This window comes from Limulus polyphemus, unplaced genomic scaffold, assembly GCF_000517525.1.
Source record: "Limulus polyphemus unplaced genomic scaffold, Limulus_polyphemus-2.1.2 Scaffold556, whole genome shotgun sequence".
Taxonomy (NCBI): Eukaryota; Metazoa; Arthropoda; class Merostomata; order Xiphosura; family Limulidae; genus Limulus; species Limulus polyphemus.
In genome coordinates, this window is record NW_013666166.1 from 483,037 (window position 1) to 502,041 (window position 19,005).

At 30.8% G+C, this 19,005-nt stretch overlaps 1 protein-coding gene across 1 annotated transcript in view; it reads left to right on the forward strand.

The window, feature by feature from the left end:
* Positions 1-598: 598 nt before the first annotated feature.
* LOC106459083 (C2 domain-containing protein 5-like) overlaps positions 599-19,005 on the forward strand; it is a gene marked incomplete at its 3' end in the record, with an annotated part of 49,924 nt that continues 31,517 nt past the window's right edge. Inside the window, exons 1-8 of the mRNA XM_022385495.1 lie at positions 599-808; positions 1,741-1,852; positions 7,775-7,861; positions 9,872-9,912; positions 10,862-10,989; positions 13,372-13,467; positions 16,275-16,430; positions 17,089-17,149. Of these exons, the coding sequence (XP_022241203.1) occupies positions 1,763-1,852; positions 7,775-7,861; positions 9,872-9,912; positions 10,862-10,989; positions 13,372-13,467; positions 16,275-16,430; positions 17,089-17,149 (659 nt within the window). The remainder of the gene's footprint in view (positions 809-1,740; positions 1,853-7,774; positions 7,862-9,871; positions 9,913-10,861; positions 10,990-13,371; positions 13,468-16,274; positions 16,431-17,088; positions 17,150-19,005) is intronic.

Here is a 19,005-nt window from a genome sequence, read left to right on the forward strand (position 1 = left end):
CACATTATAACGCCCCCACGACTAAAAGGGCGAGCATTTTTGGTGTGACGGGGATTCGAACCCGCGACCCTCATATTGCGAGTTGAGCGCCCTAACCACCTGGCCATGCCGGGCCAGTCCTCCGCTGAGACAGCGGTAGGTCTACGGATTTACAACGCTAAAATCAGGGGTTCGATTCCTCTCGGTGGACACAGCAGATAACTCAATGTGGCTTTGCTGTATATAAAAAAACAACAAAAAACACGCACACACACAACCCGATGGCCAGTTGGTTTGGAGTTTCGCTGTAAGCAAATAGCTCACTCTGATCGAAAGTTATTATTATTGCCTTTTTTGTAGTGTTATTTTTCACGAGAATATAAAAATGGCAAAGATTTTTTCTAGCAACTCAGAGAGTTAATAAGCCGATTTAAAGGGAAGATCTGAGACAAACGCGTTTCCTTGTACGTATAATTTACGGCTATAGAATATGTTCAAAATTTTAGTTTTACGTTATTAGTACAGAGGGCTTTTGAGCGTATCATCGATGGATGTGTGAGGGTAATGTTTAGATTGATTTAAAAAAACTATTTTGCATGCATGCTTTCTTCAAAATTTATGGACAAAATGATACCTTTAATATATTAATCATAAACGAAATGAGATCATACAATAATAACTTTATTTCTATCATATAATTTTAGAGTGTGTGCATAAGCCAATAACTTAAATAAATTGAATAACTACACATGTACTAATAGTAATACTAGTATTACTATTAGTATAGTGACCGAGATGAAGGTACTACTATCTCGGTAATGACTAAAGTGTAAGTTGACTAAGTTTATTTCAACTTGATAAGTTGCAGTTGTAATTATTAGTTATGCGATTTAGGCCTAATTAAAATACCCCCCCCCCTTTTTTTTTTTCTCTTATGGTTGGAGGTGAAAACAAACTAATACCATTACTAGTACTAGTTATGAGAATATTATGTTGGAATGTAATCGTTTACTGACTATGATAATTTGATCAGGTTAAGCACCCTTCCATGTTATTGAACTCCTATGGCTTTTGGTTAAAGGTGTCTAACTTCTAAGGCTTTTTTAAGAGGATGATTGTAGCAGTGGAACATGTTTCATGTTGAGTTACATAGAAAACGTAACTTAAACCAATAGGTCTTGTTACATCTGCATTTTAAAAACACAGAGCTATTATTTTTTGTGTTTTATTAAAATTTCTAGTTATATAATGCAGAATTGTGCAGTAATACTACCTCTAAAATAACTTCTTTTAACTTATGATCAGTTAGTCCATAAATGTATCCTCAGATTTTATGAAGTTATTTTGTAGTACCTAACCATACTCCGTGCAACTAGAAATATCTGAGCATTTAATGTCATCCACAAACTTCTAATTTACTAACTATGAGCCTGTCAATATAATTAATGTAAACAAGGAAAAAAATAGCAATGGCCCCTAAGGTGCTCCACAAGTAAGAAAGAGTTCAATTTGACTGGATTATATTAATAACTATTTTTGCTTTTCATCACCCACCCAGCATACAGTTCAATTTACTGGTCTTTCCCCATCCTTCAACAATGTATTTTGTTACAAAACATACAAAAAATTAGGACAGACTTAAATTTCTTTTGTGTAGTTTACAACAAAATATAGTAGTAATATAATTAGAGTGTTTGTTTAAAATTCAGCTTCTATAAAAGCTTCATTGAAAAACAAAAGTAATGCATTTCATTTTTAAAGGTTGTCAAGCATGTGGTAAAAAATGCCAGCAAAAGTAAAGGTTCGTATATTAGCAGGGAGAAATCTCCCCGTTATGGACCGCACCAGTGATACCTCAGATGCTTATGTTGAGGTAAGGTCAACTTCTTTGTTAATATCTATTTATTGTGTATTATTTTAAGTTTTTGTAAACATAAATATAATGATCAACATACATGTTACCACCTATTGCATACATATTAAATATTGAATGGTTAAGTTATCTCAACTATGAAAAATTAATTAAGAACATAAAAGAGCAAGATGTTAATGGGCCATTGAATTTTCAGGTATAAAATATGTGAAAATATGTGTTAGTTTTCCTATTATTTCATTTTATATTTTACTTATTCATTTTTAATCTATCATATCCAAAAACTCTAAATTTGGACATTTCTTGAGAAGATTGAAAACTTTGATTTCATGAAGGTTGTAGGTAAACAAAATTATAACGTAACTGAGAAAAAGTGTTTTTCCTAGGAAATATTAAACATTACTAGGTAAATTAATATTGATTATATTAAAGATAATTCTTTCCCAAATGGTAGTGATTCTAGTCAATTAAGTATTTAAACTATAGCTGAAATTCATTAATTTTAAAATATTTGTATATTTGAAGGTGTAGTAATGCTTTGTAATACATCTTTGATGATACTCTCTGTGTATATATATTCAAATATCATTTGAATGTGTTTAACTATCATTTAAAGAACTGTAGAATTAAGTTCTCACAATTAATTTCTTAACATTTTGTTTGATATTTATCTCAGTTTGCCTTATAACAAATTTCATGAAAGCTAATACCCTAGGCATGTTTTGTTCTACATGATCAATCTTTTGTGGGCCTCTGATGCATTTAGCTATAATTATTAGGTATTTTAACAGCTATTTGTTGCTTTCTTGAGTTCTAAGTATTTCTTAAAATACCTGTATATAGTCAAGCTGACAAAAAATACATGTAACTGAGCATCAGTATAATTAAGTGAAGATGGGAGATTTCAATCACTTAGAATAGATTATTTATTTATCCTATCCACCTGAAATATTATCTGTGGAAAAAAGGTTTACAGTAAGTTCACATATTGCAAGTGAAATGATTCCCTGTACTTGACACTTAACCAGTTCTCAGGTCATATGTTATTTACTTGATTCAAGATGCTTTACTAGGATAAAGGCCTCAGGTTTCTTTGTACTCTATTCCAAAAATAACAAGATGAGAAGACTATAGCTAGGCAATTGGTGAAATTTGATAATTGATTAATCATCCAAGAAACAAATTGAATACATGTAACTAATTGATTATTATCACATGAGATGGCTAAAAAAGACAAAAGAACATAACACTAAAAATCAGATTTAGATACCTACAGTGAGCAGGCAGAGTACAGACCTGCATCAGAGTACAGACAATCTCAAAGATAATCTAGTAAACTTCAATAAGATCACTTCTTATTCTTCTTTTCTGTAGAGAAAGTAAGCTAAGAGATCATACTCTATCCCTATAAAATAACTGTTTCATCCCTGGAATAATTCTAGTAGCTCTCTTCTGAACCATTTCCAATAAGTCAATATCTCTTTTTAGATAAGAATATTAGGTCTAACTAGTGATTTGTCTTGTAGCCAACATGTCTATAAATATACCATAAATTCTATTAGCTTTGCTATCAGCAACAGAATATTGCCTTGATGGCTTGAGATACTCATATACCACTCTGTCGAGATTCTTTTCTTCAATCACACTATTGAGTGGATTCCCATTTATATTAAACATGTGATCCAACTTATGATAACCCAAATGGATTACCTTGCACTTATTTTAATTAAAGGACATTTGCCAAGTATTTATCCAACTTACCACTTGATCCAAGTCATTCTGTAATACCCCAACATCGTTGATACAACTAGAAATACTCAAGAATTTAATATCATAAACAGACTTCACTAATTTACTAATTATGCTCTTGTCAGTATAATTAAGTAAGAAAAATAAGCAAAGACCCAAGAACTGACTTCTGAAGTACTCCACTAATAACAAGGGTCTAGTTTGACTGAACTCCATTAATAAAAACCTTTTAATTTCTCTCATGAAACCACCTTACAGTCCAATTAACTTGTGCTTTCCCAACACCTAATAATGTGATCTTCTTAGCTAATCTTTTGTGTGACACATTATCACAAGGTCAAGAATATTACTGATACCTTCTCTTGTACAAACAGAAAAGAACATTTAAAAGATCGTCCATCGCAGTCTTTGACAAAAACCTTGCCATCAGCATCCTTCAAAAGCCCAGTTCCCATTTGACATTATGTTTACTTTTAGCATACTTAGAAAAAAAAATCCTTGTTGCTGATTTTAGCACTTTCAACTAGATATTTCTGATAAGCCCTTTTGAATATCCTAATCTCTTTTTGACCAAATTCCTAACCTTCCTATAGCTCTGGAAGTCTTCCAGCCTGTCTCTCAGTTTAAATTTAGGACATTCATCCCTTATTTTATCCTTTTTTTTTTTTTTGGTAATGCTTTTCCCTCTTATCCTTTTCCTGTTTTTAGGAATGTGTTTTTCTTGAATTAAAAGCAATTTATTTTTAAGAATTTCCCAGATCTGTCCCTCATCACTTTTTAAGTCATTATCCCAATTCGCTAATGATACATGTATTCTCATTGCTTCAGAATTGGCTTTCTGAAAATTGATAACTAAAATTTCAATTCTATATATCTTGACATTTAACTAAACATCAAATATAATTATGTAATGATTGCTCTTTTCCAAATGTTCACCTAGTTTAACTCTTGCAACTAAATACTCATTATTGGTTATAAGTAACTCTAAAATTACATTCTCTCTGGCTTGATTTCTAACCATTTTGTATAGGAAACCATCATGAGTTGCTTCAAGAAACCTCTCTCCCTCCCTACTAAAGTCCATACAATCCCATTATTTTTACTGATACAGTAAGCTACATGGGTGTAGCTGAAAGACTTATCAAGAAAGATTGGAGCTTTAACTAGAAATCTGTGTACATCATCATCATTTAATTGTACTATTAATAGAGCTGGGCAACTAACTCAATTAATAGTGCTGTGGCCATTCTCAAAAAGAGGCCTAGAAATTGGAGGTATCCCTCCCTACAGTAGAGCAAAACACAACCATATTTTTTTAACACATTGGTATGTTAGAAGTATAAAATGGATGGTTGTGAAAAAAATAACCCATTTTCACATGTATTTATACATGGATATTCATAGGTATCTTAGATGAAAAAGATGTACTGCTGAATGATGCATCAAAAAGCATTGCAGGGCATCACACATACACTCCAAGCCTTGACATCAGCATCAGTCCATGTGCTAAATATGTTCCAGATGAGCTGTATGGCTTTATAATGTGGTTTGTCAACAAAAGTTCGTTTGACAATGTATCAAGTTGTTCTGGTGAAAGCACAAAGAAAGACAATCTTAAAGTCATCTCTGTTTGTCATAACATCATAAGCCAGAGCCAACATGTGTGTGTGTATGCCAATAACACTGGGTTTTACACTGAGAGTTTATCATGTCTTCGGAGGCAAACAGCTGATTGATGACTTATATTCCCTTGGATATTCTTTGTCATATGTTGAAGTCTGAAGGCTTGGAATGTACGTGTCAGTATCTTTAATAACTTTCTTAGTATGGCTGCAGCCATGTGTAGTACTTGCCCTTCATCCAGCTGGTTCCTTGTTAAGGCCAACTCAGTCAGTGCAACATCCTCCTCATATTCTTCCATTGTTGAAGACTTCCTGAGTGTATTGACTACATTCATGGCATCAACACAGACAAAATCAGATAATTTTTTATCTGGTGGTTCTGAATCCATTTTTCACCCATTTATGTAAAACCCTGGTCAACCTACCTGAAAGCACAACAGATAAAAAAAAAACACTCCAGGTTAACTAATTCACTACAATCTGGATTACAGTTCATGTTAATCTAGTTTGATCAAGCCATTCCTGATTTGAATAAGCAGCAAGTAAGATGAAAGACACTCATAAAACATGTAAAAAAAGACACTGAAATGAAATGATTGGTAATTAATCAGTATATATAAATTTACTTTGCATTATCCTAATAAATACACAAAAAACAGTTTCTTAAGTGAGGTATAATGTATGTTATACCTTAGTTATTTCTTCCACACATTGAAATCTTTATCATATCACTGCAATATTTATGATTTATTCTGCCTTATGAAAAGCCAGTCTTTTGTCAACTTTGGTATAGATATATACATATTAAATAGTTTATTAAAACACCAATAATAAACCTTGTATGAGTTGATATGAAATGCCGGTCAGTTAAATATTGTTAAATAACAAAGGCCCTACTTCAAACTTCATATCAGTACACGTTTTGTTATGATATAACAAGAACTGACAGAGTTATACAATTTTCATGCTTTTCGATGTGGCATTCAGCAGCACATCTTTTTCATCTAAGATACCTATGAATATCCATGCATAAATACATGTGAAAACAGGTTATTTTTTTCACAACCATCCATTTCATACTTCTAACATACCAATGCATTAAAAAAAATATGGTTGTGTTTTATTCTACCATAGGGAGGGGTACCTCCAATTTCTAGGCCTCTTTTTGAGAATGGCCACAGCACTATTAATTGAGTTAGTTGCACAGCTCTATTAATAGTACAATTGAATTGGATGTCTTAAAAATAATCAACTAATCAAAATTAATGTTTCTGACTATTCCATTTGTTCAAATAATCAAAATATTGCCATTATGATTTCTTGTAATTATTTTCCATTAATTCAGGGCTGTTTATTTTAATGATTGGTGTCACAACTCATGAAAGTTGTAAACTGATCATATTTAGTGTGTCCAATTATTACTATTTTTTATTATTCCAACTATCCAAGTCTAAGATGACAATAGTTATAAGTTGAATGTAATCTTTTAACCCATTGACTGCTGATTCACTGTATAAGTTACGGTCTGCCTCTGGCAGTTGAACTTGAGTGTACAGCTTGCAAAAATTCTGTGTGCATTTAGAAAATCTGCAGTCAATGGGAAATGAGTCCAATAATTAATGTGTTACCAAGCTTCACTAATTCTCCAGCTCTAACTGTTATTAAACAGCTGTATAACACTTTAACTTTTTCTGGACAGTACAGAAAAAGATTAAAGCATCAATTAATGATAACACACTTTCTTTGAAATACTTCAATACCATTGTTTTATGGTCTTTAGTTTGAGTAGGTAAATCCAAATTAAATTAGATAAATGTTTTCGTAATTTAAGTATACATATGTAAAACAGTAATACTTACTTAGAAAACACGGGTATTAACTGTTTTCATGATGTATAAAGCAACTAGCAAAACAATTTAAATTATAATTGATTCTCAGCTTTTGCTTTCTTACTTTTTTATCAGTACTCAACTTGATTACAATTAACTCTCATTAATCTGTAAATTGACAGATATGGATTATTTTTTTATGTAGAAAGATCTTCAAAACAGGAAACTTATTTATAAATCCATGTATTAGAATTCCAAATCTGAACAGGTATTCCTTATGACAAATGTACATTTCCTATGGCTACATGATTCAGTAATTCATACATGTCCTCGTGAGTGTCAAGCAGAAGTTGATCAAAACAGGAAGCAAAGTGATGATTACTTACTGTAAAACTTCTGCACTCACAGTGGGTACCTATTTATGTCAGTTTTTCTGAGAATAACCTTCTGTCACAGTGGGAACTGGTTTATAACAACTGTTCTGAGAATGTTTTTTATAGTGCGGTTGTAGGTATGAATTATAACAAATATTTAGAGATTATTAGAGTGATTTATGTTACAGTCATGTCAAGTCACATTGCTCCAAAATGAAGATGCATAGACATATCATGCCAATTTATTTAAAACTAGATATAAAAACCAAATTAGAAATTTATGAAGTGTTCAATGACTGTTATGTAAGTTATTTATTTACATGTGTAATCCTTCTCATCTTGACTTAGGTGAAACTTGGAAACACGACTTTCAAGACAGAAGTATGTCGAAGATCACTGAATCCACAGTGGAATTCAGAGTGGTTTAGGTTTGAGGTAAGTAGAAACAGCTAGTCAGTGTTAATACTACTCCGGCTAAATGACTTGCTTCACTTTTTTAAATATTTCTTCAGAAAATGTGTAGTTCTTTTAATTCAATAAATAGGTTCTAAGTTAATACAACTAGTATCATGAGAAATTTTAAGTTTTATGTAACATTTTATTACTTTGCCAAGTTAATAATGCAATTATCAGAATATCTGCCTCTTCTGAATGTCCAAATGACATCTGTAAATGTCTTGAGCAACACCAATACACTGCATAGTGCCTGTTAATATTATTTCACTGCACAACATCAAAAGTTAACAAGGAAATATCACTTCTGTTCCTGCATATACTGTTCATTCAGTAGCTCCATGATGGAAGATCAGACTGAAAACAATGATTGTGCACCTAATAAGTCTACTGCTCAGTTCCTTAACATTTCTTGACGGAAGGCCCAGTTGTGGCTTAACTAGCTCCATTCCTAAAATCAAAGAAATTTCTTTGCAAGGGATATCATAAGTTAATACTCTCTTTCTCTCTGTGTTTAGATATATATATAAGAAACTAGAAATAATATTATAAAATTGAAATTCAAAATTATGCCTCCATTATCATTCCTTGTTATCATCCGTAAGTCATAATGGATAATACCTGTGGTCATAACACCCAAATGTGTTGGGGATATTCCATCTATCAGGCAAACTACAAATATCGATATAAAACTCACCAGCAACTAAAAGAGAATCAGTTAAGGGTTAGGAGTTGAATGCTTGAACCCACATTGTCTCAGCACAGTTGGTACACAACTTGTGTAGTTGTCTGGTAAATCTTCATCAAAAGAAAAATCCCCATGTCATTATATTTTGTTAATGACAACCTTAGTCATAAAGTTAAACATATCCTAAAGCACAGAAAGTTGAATGTAAGGCTAAAAGAAAAGTTAGGCCCCCACACTTAACTTTTTCCTTGTTAAATCAGTTCTTAGTTCTATCTCTTGTTCAGATAACAATTACATTGCATGCATTTCAGTACAAAGTTATCTTGGGGAAACATGCCAGTGTATAAGGGAAAGGGTTATGGAATAAGTGAGAGATTCAAAGAAAACAGATGAATGCCAGTTCTTTGGTTTATATTATCCTTCTGATCATTATAATGAAATTTTTTTAATGTACTATTCACCATAGAAATTATTAAGGAAAACTTTAATTCTGTTGACAAAAAAAACATGTATTGTTTCTAGTTAATATCATTAGTATTCTTTTCATATCACTTACTATCGTTTGCATATTGAATGTTAATAACTTACTTTTAACAACGAAATAAGTATTCACCTATCTGTCACATGTGGGTCTAAGGCTGAAACTAGTCATGTAATGTATTTGTGTGTGAGGATTTTTTGATTAACAAATTATTTTTTAATATATTTTGCAAGAAATGTCTATTGTCAAAAGTACACAATTTCCAACTTTCTGAAAATAAAACTTAATACTTATGCAAGTTTCAAGACTTAAAAGCACCCCTCTTTTCTTTCTTTTTGTAAATATTTGTAGCATTTCAGTATGTGCATCTGATACTATGTTGCATACTTATTATGTGAAATGAGTGCTTACTTCCTTGACTCAGTGAGGAAAGACATTCCATTCAAGTATCCACTATCTATCAGCATCTCTTTTTCTTCAATCTTAATATGAAGCATTCTTTTCTTGCTAATACATGCTACTCCTTTTATTATAACTGTTATAATCTAAAATAATTACTTCTATTTACCTGAAATATTGAACTTCTACTTAAAATGGTCATTTTATGTACCACTGAGATTTTAAAGAAAATACTAGATTTTTTATTATTACTGCAGATACCATCAGATATTTGTGGTATATGTTACAACTTCTTACTATTTGGTGGTATCTTCAAAACTGAAAAAAAAATGGAGGAATTAACAAGATTCAAGCATAAAAAGTATTTGTTTTTGCTTTTTAATATTTGAAGTTGACTTATAAGAAATAACCTTTTTTTTTATAGGTTGATGATGAAGAGTTACAAGATGAGCCATTACAAATCAGGTAAGTTTTAAATCATTAAAAGTAGAAACATTCTTCAATCACAGATTTATTTTTTATCAGAGTTGATTAATACCATGAATCAATTGAGTGGTGCAAGATATACCTAACCATACAAAATAAGGAGGCTTGTTAGGCCTAATATAAATAATGAATAACTTTTGGCTGCAGATGTTTTTACACGTTGTTTTGAATTATTCTATTACAGATATGAAAGCACAGGTGTATGGAAATAGCACTACAGATATATATTTTTTGTATATCACAAATCACTATTCAGAACTCATCAGCTGGGTTGAATTTATGGCAGTAACATTTAGAGTAATCACATGTGGTTAGATTATTATGATAAGTAATAAAATGTCTGAAAATAGTTTTCCACATTGCTTTTTTTTTTAATTTGTATTTAAATATGATGAATATTTGTTTGCAATTTCTTTTTTAGGAGATAAATGTTTTCTCAATTTACAATATTTTTAATGTTTTTTTCCCCCCTATATAACTTGTATGTACTCCTGAATCTATAATATCTGAAATGTTACTTGTATGCAATACAAGAAGCTGAATGCTTGAGGTGGGATACCCGAGCTGTTGAAGAAAGAAGACTTACTAGGCTTAACAGATCTCGAAGCTAGACATCTCTTGTGTAAAAGATATTATTATTTACTTGTCTCAAATTTAATATTCATAGAAGATTGTGCCATACTTTATGACAGTTGTGTGGAAATAAAGTGAATATTATTTTTGACACTATTTTTGTTATGATGATATCAGTGTTAAGTGACTATAATACATATTTTTATTCCAAATAAAACTAATTGAAGATAGTAAAGAAGTTTTGTTATGCACATAAATAGTTTAGCTGTAGACTTCTGAATGTATATTATATTAGGTCAATACATTGGGTATCTTAGTTTGAATTGTGCTTATGGTTATTTTTACTTACATATAGGATAATGGATTACGACACCTACAGTGCTAATGATGCAATAGGAAAGGTGTATGTCAATTTGAACCCCTTGTTGTACAAACAGTCAGGTTTTTTGTCAGGATGGTATCCAATCTATGATACCATGCATGGTAAGTTTAACAGATACCATAAAATAGTTTCTGTCATTTCAGTAACTTAAAAGGTTTAATTAAAAATAAATGGTATATAATTTATATACATTTATGTTATATTTTTCATCTGTACTATAAAGTGATTTGTGTTTGGTAGTCTATCTGTAACAAATATTTTCCAACTTCTCAATCTCTGACTACCATGAAATTTTTGAGGGTATCTAGATATGTCCCAGAAGGATCTCTTTATTCATTTTTTCATTTCTCTTAAGTTTTTGACAGTCATTTGTGTCCCTCCCCTTTGCTACTGCTTCTGCCTGCATTTTAAACTCTTTATCACCATAAAGGCCAGGTTTGCCCAGTACGTAAGACTGTGAATCCAAGAGTTCATAGTTTGTGTCCCATTGTTGCAAAAACATGCTCTGCATTTTGTTTGTTTTCCCATTGTTATGAGTTTGGTGGTCATTTCAATTTTCCTATTATTATTGTATTAGTGTTTATTTTAAAACAATATTGATTATTTTCTTTGGGAAAATTAAAACCTTATAAGAAACAGAAAGCATTGAAAAATGTAAAATGTAAAAATTTATATTCATTAAGAAATGTTATTCAACCCCAAAGTGAAACTAACTTTCATACTGTTTTCAAAGCCAGAGAAATAAATACCATGTTTGGAGATACCATTGATAGTTTGGTTAAAAATCACAAAAATATTCATAATGTTGAAGTGAGATATGTACTTAAAGGAAGATTTTGAGATTTATTTTGTGTGGTATTTTGTAATATATTGAAAGTATAATTTTTCTTTTTTAAGGAATTAAATAATAATTTGACAGGTTGATCAACTGAATTAGTTATGATAAGACCAAATAAAAAACAAAACAAAGTTTTTTAAAAAAAAAGCATCATTCATGAAGGACAATCCAATCAGATATGGTAGATCAAATTAATTAATGAAAAAATGACCTTGTCTAAATAAAGAGGTTACTGTAATTACAAAATAAGTCACTCTCAAGAAAATAACTTATCAGCTAAAAGGAACTGAAAATGATTTTTTTTTGCATTTGTTTACATTTCATATGTTGTTGCAGTATATAGTTTTTAAAGAAATTAAAACTTTTAATTAATTAAATAATTAACTTTTGTGTTTTTTGTTTTTGAGCTTTATAGCTACAAATTCTGAAACTTACATAAAAGGTTAAGAAACAAAAGATGAATTATAAATTGATGTAATTTTATCTTTTCTGATATTAAAACACACCAATCATATAAGTTACATCAGTGTCTATTATGCTGATTATCCTAAGACTTTCTATTGTTTTTGCTAGTAGTGTAATATTTGCTGTTATTGAAAGATTAAGTAAAAACTCCTATCATTTAAATTTTTAATTTGAAGAAGATTATCAGTTTGAGTCTTCTTACTATTCAAAATCATAGTGTAATACTGCATGAATAGACTAATTTTCTTGATTTAAGAGAGGGGATCTTGTTATATTTCTTTTCATAAACCCAAAATTTTTCACGTGTACCCATGGCTCAAATATATTTCAATGATGCAGTCTAAAGTGGGTAGATAAAAAAACAAACAAACTATATTATTATATTTATGACATTTCAACTTTTGCAAGTTTTTTTTGTTTTTATTTACTCATGTCTTGCCTGTGAAAAAACAGTTTTTCATCTGCTTACTGAAAGATATTTTATTGAAGTATGTTCTCAGGAATTTTTCAGTTCATACTACTCATATTACAAGATTTTTTAAAGATTTGGCCTTGTCTGAGAATGGTGATTCTTTGTTATTGTTGTTTTTTCTAAGATTAAATGTATTATGTGTGTATTAATGGCAATGAATATAAATAGTGTCTTTGAATCACAAAGCAAGAAACCTGATAACGTGAGCACTTTTGGAAAGTTGAATCTTCCTATTTGAGGGATGAATCAGGTTATCAGACTTTTTATTTCATGATTCATTTTATTTTTAATTCTGTATATTTTTTTAGTATCATGAAGAAATGTCTGTGAATAGGTTTTTTTATTTCTATAATGCATTTGCCCAGTTTTCATCGTAGGATGATAAGTAAAATTACCAATGTGTTTTGAAAAGCTTGTTCTTTCTACATATTAAAGAAAGTTAGTTGAATATAATCTTATTTGTTTATATGCAATTAAACATAGTGACACTGTATTAGAATATAAAGAAACAGATCTTGTATGCAAGTTGAGATAAAGGTTGTGCTGCTACATGACAGTGATGTTGAATACGTAATAGATGCCTAAAATTCCCAGCTTCTGTTTAAAAATATTTCAAGTATTTACTCTTCTGATCAATGGTAACACATAGCTAATTTTTTAATAACCATAATACATTATCAACTAAGATGTGGATTTTTATTTGTTTAGGTATTCGAGGAGAAGTTAACATGGCAGTTAAAGTGGATTTGTTTAGTGATACAAACAAATATCGCGAGTCTTCCTGTGGTGTGCATTTTTTCTATAGTAAGTAAACTTCCGTACCTCTTATATGAGGTTTGAAATTTTCTAATGTCATTAGCTCTAATATATTACAAAAGACAGTCACCCAAGACATGTTAATTGACTACTGCTACAATATTTGAAATGGTTTTCATCCATCATATTGTAGTTCTTTAATGAAGATAAAATATACATTATTGTTTTCACTTGATTTAAAAACCAATTTTCCAACATGTGAATATCTGCCATACATCCATTATACAGTTAGTTAAACAATAAAGATTGCTTTTTATTTCATATCTGTACCTGATGATGCCTTTACTGGTAAAATCATAGTTGTGAATAAATAATGTATCTGTGAAACATACAATTGCCTTGTTTTCCTCAGTTCAGTAATATATTTAATTTTTCTTTGGTAGTATTTTTTTAGGGTTTGTGAAAAATAAACAAATCCAAAGAAAGGTTATGAGCAACATTTTTTGTGCATGTTATACAGTTATTGGCTTTTATTTCCACTCTTTTTCCATACATTTAGTCCCTATTAGATGTTACTGTCTTCTAATAGACCGAGCATGGCCTAGAGGTTAGTGTCACTAAACTGTGAATCTGAGGGTTCATAATTTGCATCCCATAGTTGCAGTTATGTGCTCTATACTTCTTGGGGTGTGTTATATGAGTGATGGTCAAATCCTACTATTGGTCAGACAAAAGTATCCCTAGATATCTCTAGAAACAGTAGATACTGTTTACTAGCTGCCTTTGCTTTAGTGTATAACTTCAAAAGTTACGCACTGATAACTCTTGTGTAGCTTTGTGCAGAATCCCCAATCAAACAGTCGAATGGCACTGTACGTGTTTATTAATTATAATTGGGTTATGTCTCTGTAAGTTCTAACTTTGTGAATTTGGCTATTAAAGGAAATTAGTATTCTTTTTTTAACAAGTCACTAAATAATGTCCTTTTTTTCATATGAGTATTAAAACGTTTAATTAATCAAACTGCATAAAAAACATTATTTCAGAATAATGAAAGAACTACTTATAATAATTTTCATAGTTTTAACCCTTGCAAGTTTGTTGGCAGTATATTGCCATTTCTGCTTTTGCATTCATAAACTTAACTCATTAATGTCAGCATATCTGTAATTGACATTTCAAATACAAAGCTTGATAACCATTTCTTAACATCGTAATTACTAGAAGGTATTGGTTTTCTATATATTTTTAGTTTGTTGTTCATTTTTTTAAGAAAAATACTAAAAATTAAGCATTTGTAAGTAAATAGTAATAATATATATTCATGTTCATAAGCATGTATACACTTTGTACATCTATACCATTAAATTCTGACTGCCCCCTGAGGATAACTAGCATTCAAATACCTATTAAGTTTATTGGATTGACCCAGATATTGTACAGAGTTATATCATAAACATTTTCTCCCACTTTTATTACTTTAGACAATTCTTGTTGCAGTCACTGTACTGTAAACAAGTTTTTAAATCCTCTCCCACTGTGTTCTCAGAGCCTTGATTACAATAAATTATGTGGGAAAGTCCTGGTAATTGCACCACATGAGCTTATTTGCTATTGATGGTGTCATGTAAACAGTCTAATGGCAGGAGAATTGATTTATTGCTTTTTGTTCAGCAGGTTTATACTTCAGCTGCTAATGGTAAAATAAACATATATAATAGATGTGAAAAAGTTAAAAATAGAAACTCTCAGGAGAAGTACTTTGGAACTGTGTCTTGTGTTCCATACTAAAAAAGGTAGAACAGTACTACTCACTTTATTTTGCATTTTTCAACCTTTATTTAAAGTTTTATGGTGGTTATGAGGTCAGTTAAATTAACTGACCCTGTATAGAGTTGGGGTAGAGAAAATAACAGATAAAATGTAAAGTTTTATTGAAAACAACGTTTGAAATTTATTTATGAGGTTTTAGAAATTACACAAGTGAAATTTGAAAATTTTCATATGAAGAAACGTATTTTTAATCCTAACATGAAAATCCATTTGCATTCAGAGCATTCAACACTCTGACTCCATATATTTGTGGAAAAATTTTTAGTAAAAATACTTAATTCAAAATTCTGATTTTTTGTCTACAGAAAACTTGTAACACTTACTAGAAGCTTGGAAAATTTCTTGAAGATACATAAAACATATTAAAACTTATAGCATGGAAATCCTAATGTTTACTTTGGAATCACTTGCTCAACATAATCTACTGAAGGGTTAATGTCATTTGTTCTCATATGAAAAAGAAGAAGAGATACCAGGCTGGAAATGGTTAATAATGAGTATCAGTCATGAGTGTATCTTGATCAAAGAACAAATGATTATTATAGAATTCTAATATTTATTTTTTTATCAAACATTCGTTGTCAGTAATCTACAACTTTGTAGTCAGATGAAACTGTAAACTGAGACATAGCTAGAAGATATATAACTGAAAGAATTGTAAAATTTCACTTACTTTATTTTGGCTTTTTCATTACCTTAAGAATTGTTTAGTCAACTGAATTAAAAGCAAAGAGCTGATAGTTCTGTAAGTGTTTTGAAACAGAAGCTAATGATGAAACTTTGGTAATAAAGGAAGGGAATTCTTCTGAATTTTTAAAAGTATTTTCTCACCTTTCTAACTTGTATACATTAATTGATCAAACAAACTTGGATAATATAGGTTATATATTTTCTTTTGTTTAAATACTTATAAGGTAATATGAGGTTTTATAATATGAGCAATGACATTGTACAGTATGTACATATAGAATGTATAATTATGTGTTTTATTGTAACCGGTATTATGCTTTTTGTTTGGATAGGTCCCAGAATCCCTCATGGGTATCAAGCTCAAGTTATTCTTGGATTTGTAGAGGAGCTAGTTGTTAATGATGATCCTGAATATCAGTGGATTGATAAAATACGCACACCAAGAGCATCCAACGAAACTAGACAAACACTGTTTTCAAAATTGTCAGGTACTCATTTTGAAACTTTCTAATAATAATAATAAACATTAAGTTATAATTCTTAATAATACACATTGTTTTCCACAGGACATTTAATTGATAATTACTATACATTTACCTCTTGTTTAAAACAAAGTTTTTCATGGTATTCCATTTTTATTTTGACCCTTTTTTCAGACTTAAATTTGGTATTAACTAGCTATAATACATATTTATAGACATCCCTTTTAAAACTGTTTATTAATTTAATTTTTGTTATTGTTTTTTAAACTGTTCCATCACTAGTGTTGGAAGAACTTATAGTTTAATATTGTCTAGATTCTTATGTAATTACATGTTTTAAAAATTATTGGCTTTCAGATTATTGCTTAGTTTCCAACAATAGATGTGGATTTTATCAATGCTTCAAATATAAAGTAAACCTTTTTATAGCGTTAAGTAACATTTGGTCATATTCTTATAGAATTGAGAAGTATATATTTTAGAAGGTATAAATTTATGGTATTCGTATATTTGCTATGATGTCCAGGTTACAGAAATATGAAATATTTTGAAACCAATCTGTATGAAATAATCCTTTTATAGTTTTCTTCTTTATCAGTATGTTAAAATGAAAGCATTTATTGAATGACTGAAGATTTGACTTTGTTCATCTAAATTGTAATAGGAGAAGTACAAAGAAAAATTGGACTTAAAGCACTGGAACTGGGTGGAAATGCAGTGGTAGGGTAAGTACAACTATGAGCTAACTTTTTCTGATGTAAGTGATTATACATATATGTAAGTTAATAAGTTTGGTTTTAATTTCCCTGTTATTCTTTACTTATTATCCCTCAAGGCTTGACTTTGACACAGTTCTTATCTTCTAGACTCTTTGTTAGCTGGAAATTAACAAAATATTCCATACAGTTTTGAAAGCCTAAATAATCACTTAGGTTTTATTAGTTTATAGTCCTAATTCCCAACCCCGTGTTTCAAACGTTAGGCCAAAGACATTGCTCAAAATAGCTAAGATATAATTGGGCTTTTCAATATTCTATATTCAATTGTTCTTTACTTGCTTGGTGCTGGATCAGGGCACTGTGTTGGTAATTCTTGCTGTCTGTCACAAGTCTGGTCATTGGACATGTATTTCAACTCATGCCTCTTCACATACTTACAGCTCATTAAACCATCTTTGTCTTTCGTAAACCAAAAGACTCATTAGTACATTTTTATTGGAAGTTTTAAGACCTTATTGATTTTGATGTCTCCTTAGGCAAACCAGACAATGTCTGTTCAAGTGTTGCTGTCAGTACTACTATTTGTACTAGCTGGAATCTTTAGGGATTCTCAGCTCCTTGTTTTTTACATGTAGAAATATGTAAGGAGGGGTACAATGAAAAAAGTTTGTTAATAAGGTCTATGATCACCTTGGATGCTAATACAAGAGATACATCAATACAGTATTCTTAAAATAAGTGATTCAATGAACTTTTCGGTTGATATGGCATACTCCATTATGAGAATTGCTCCCAGTTCATCAACACTGCTTGGAAGATAATCACATGATACTAATTATCTTCCCTAATGTATTCAATCAAATTAAAATCCAGTGATCATGCTAAACAGTCCATTTGCTAAATCCCTCTTCTTCCACTACTATCACAAGTGTCTTCTGTAAAATTTTGAATGAATCTAGTCCAAGGCCACTTTTTCCAATACATCTTGTATCTGATTTCAGTGTGTAACTTGATTTCCCTTTGAACAAGACATTTTCCCACGTGTCATTTCACCACTCCATGTGTTCTTGATTTTAATGAAGATGGGTCGTTTGTAATAATAGATTAGAAGAATGCACACCATTTGTTATTTGCCGTAAAGGCTAACCTTATGAAACTTGCTTCTGACTATTTGCTTGTTGACTTATTGTCCTGTTGTAACTCTGAACTGTTGATTCAGTTGAAAAACTAAATTTAACAATTTGCACGGAGCTCATACTGTCAAATAGCAGTTACCTTGTGGGACTGTTGATAATGCTGTACACAGTCCAGGCCTCTGGGCAACTATATTGGTTGTCTGAAAGTGTGTCCACATCCTGCTAATCACACTTCATGATGTTTGTAGCCACTCTGCAATAAAGTAGATTTAATCAGCTTTATTAGGATCCTGGCATGTTTCACTGTCGATTTAGATCTTTTTTACATACCATTTTTGTTAAAACTGTTGAGAACACACCCTTTTATATACCACTGAGATCAGGAGGTGCCAGCGACAGTATTTGAAGACAATAGTTGCACCTTGTCCTAGCTAAAATATGGAAAATTGTGATTTTCTGTTAAATTGTTTTGAGCAGTTTACATGGAAGTATCATTTTTATAAATCAGTTCCTCTTACATTCCTATTTTAGGAAATTCACCATATTTGCTGAAAATATTGCCCTTGTTCTAGAAATAAGTGAGTAAGTGGGCCTGGCATGGCCAGGTGGTTAGGGTGCTCGACTTGGACTCTGCGGGTCGTGGGTTCAAATCCCTGTCACACCAAACACGCTCGCCCTTTCAGCTGTGGGGGGCATTATAATGTGACGGTCAATCCCACTATTTGT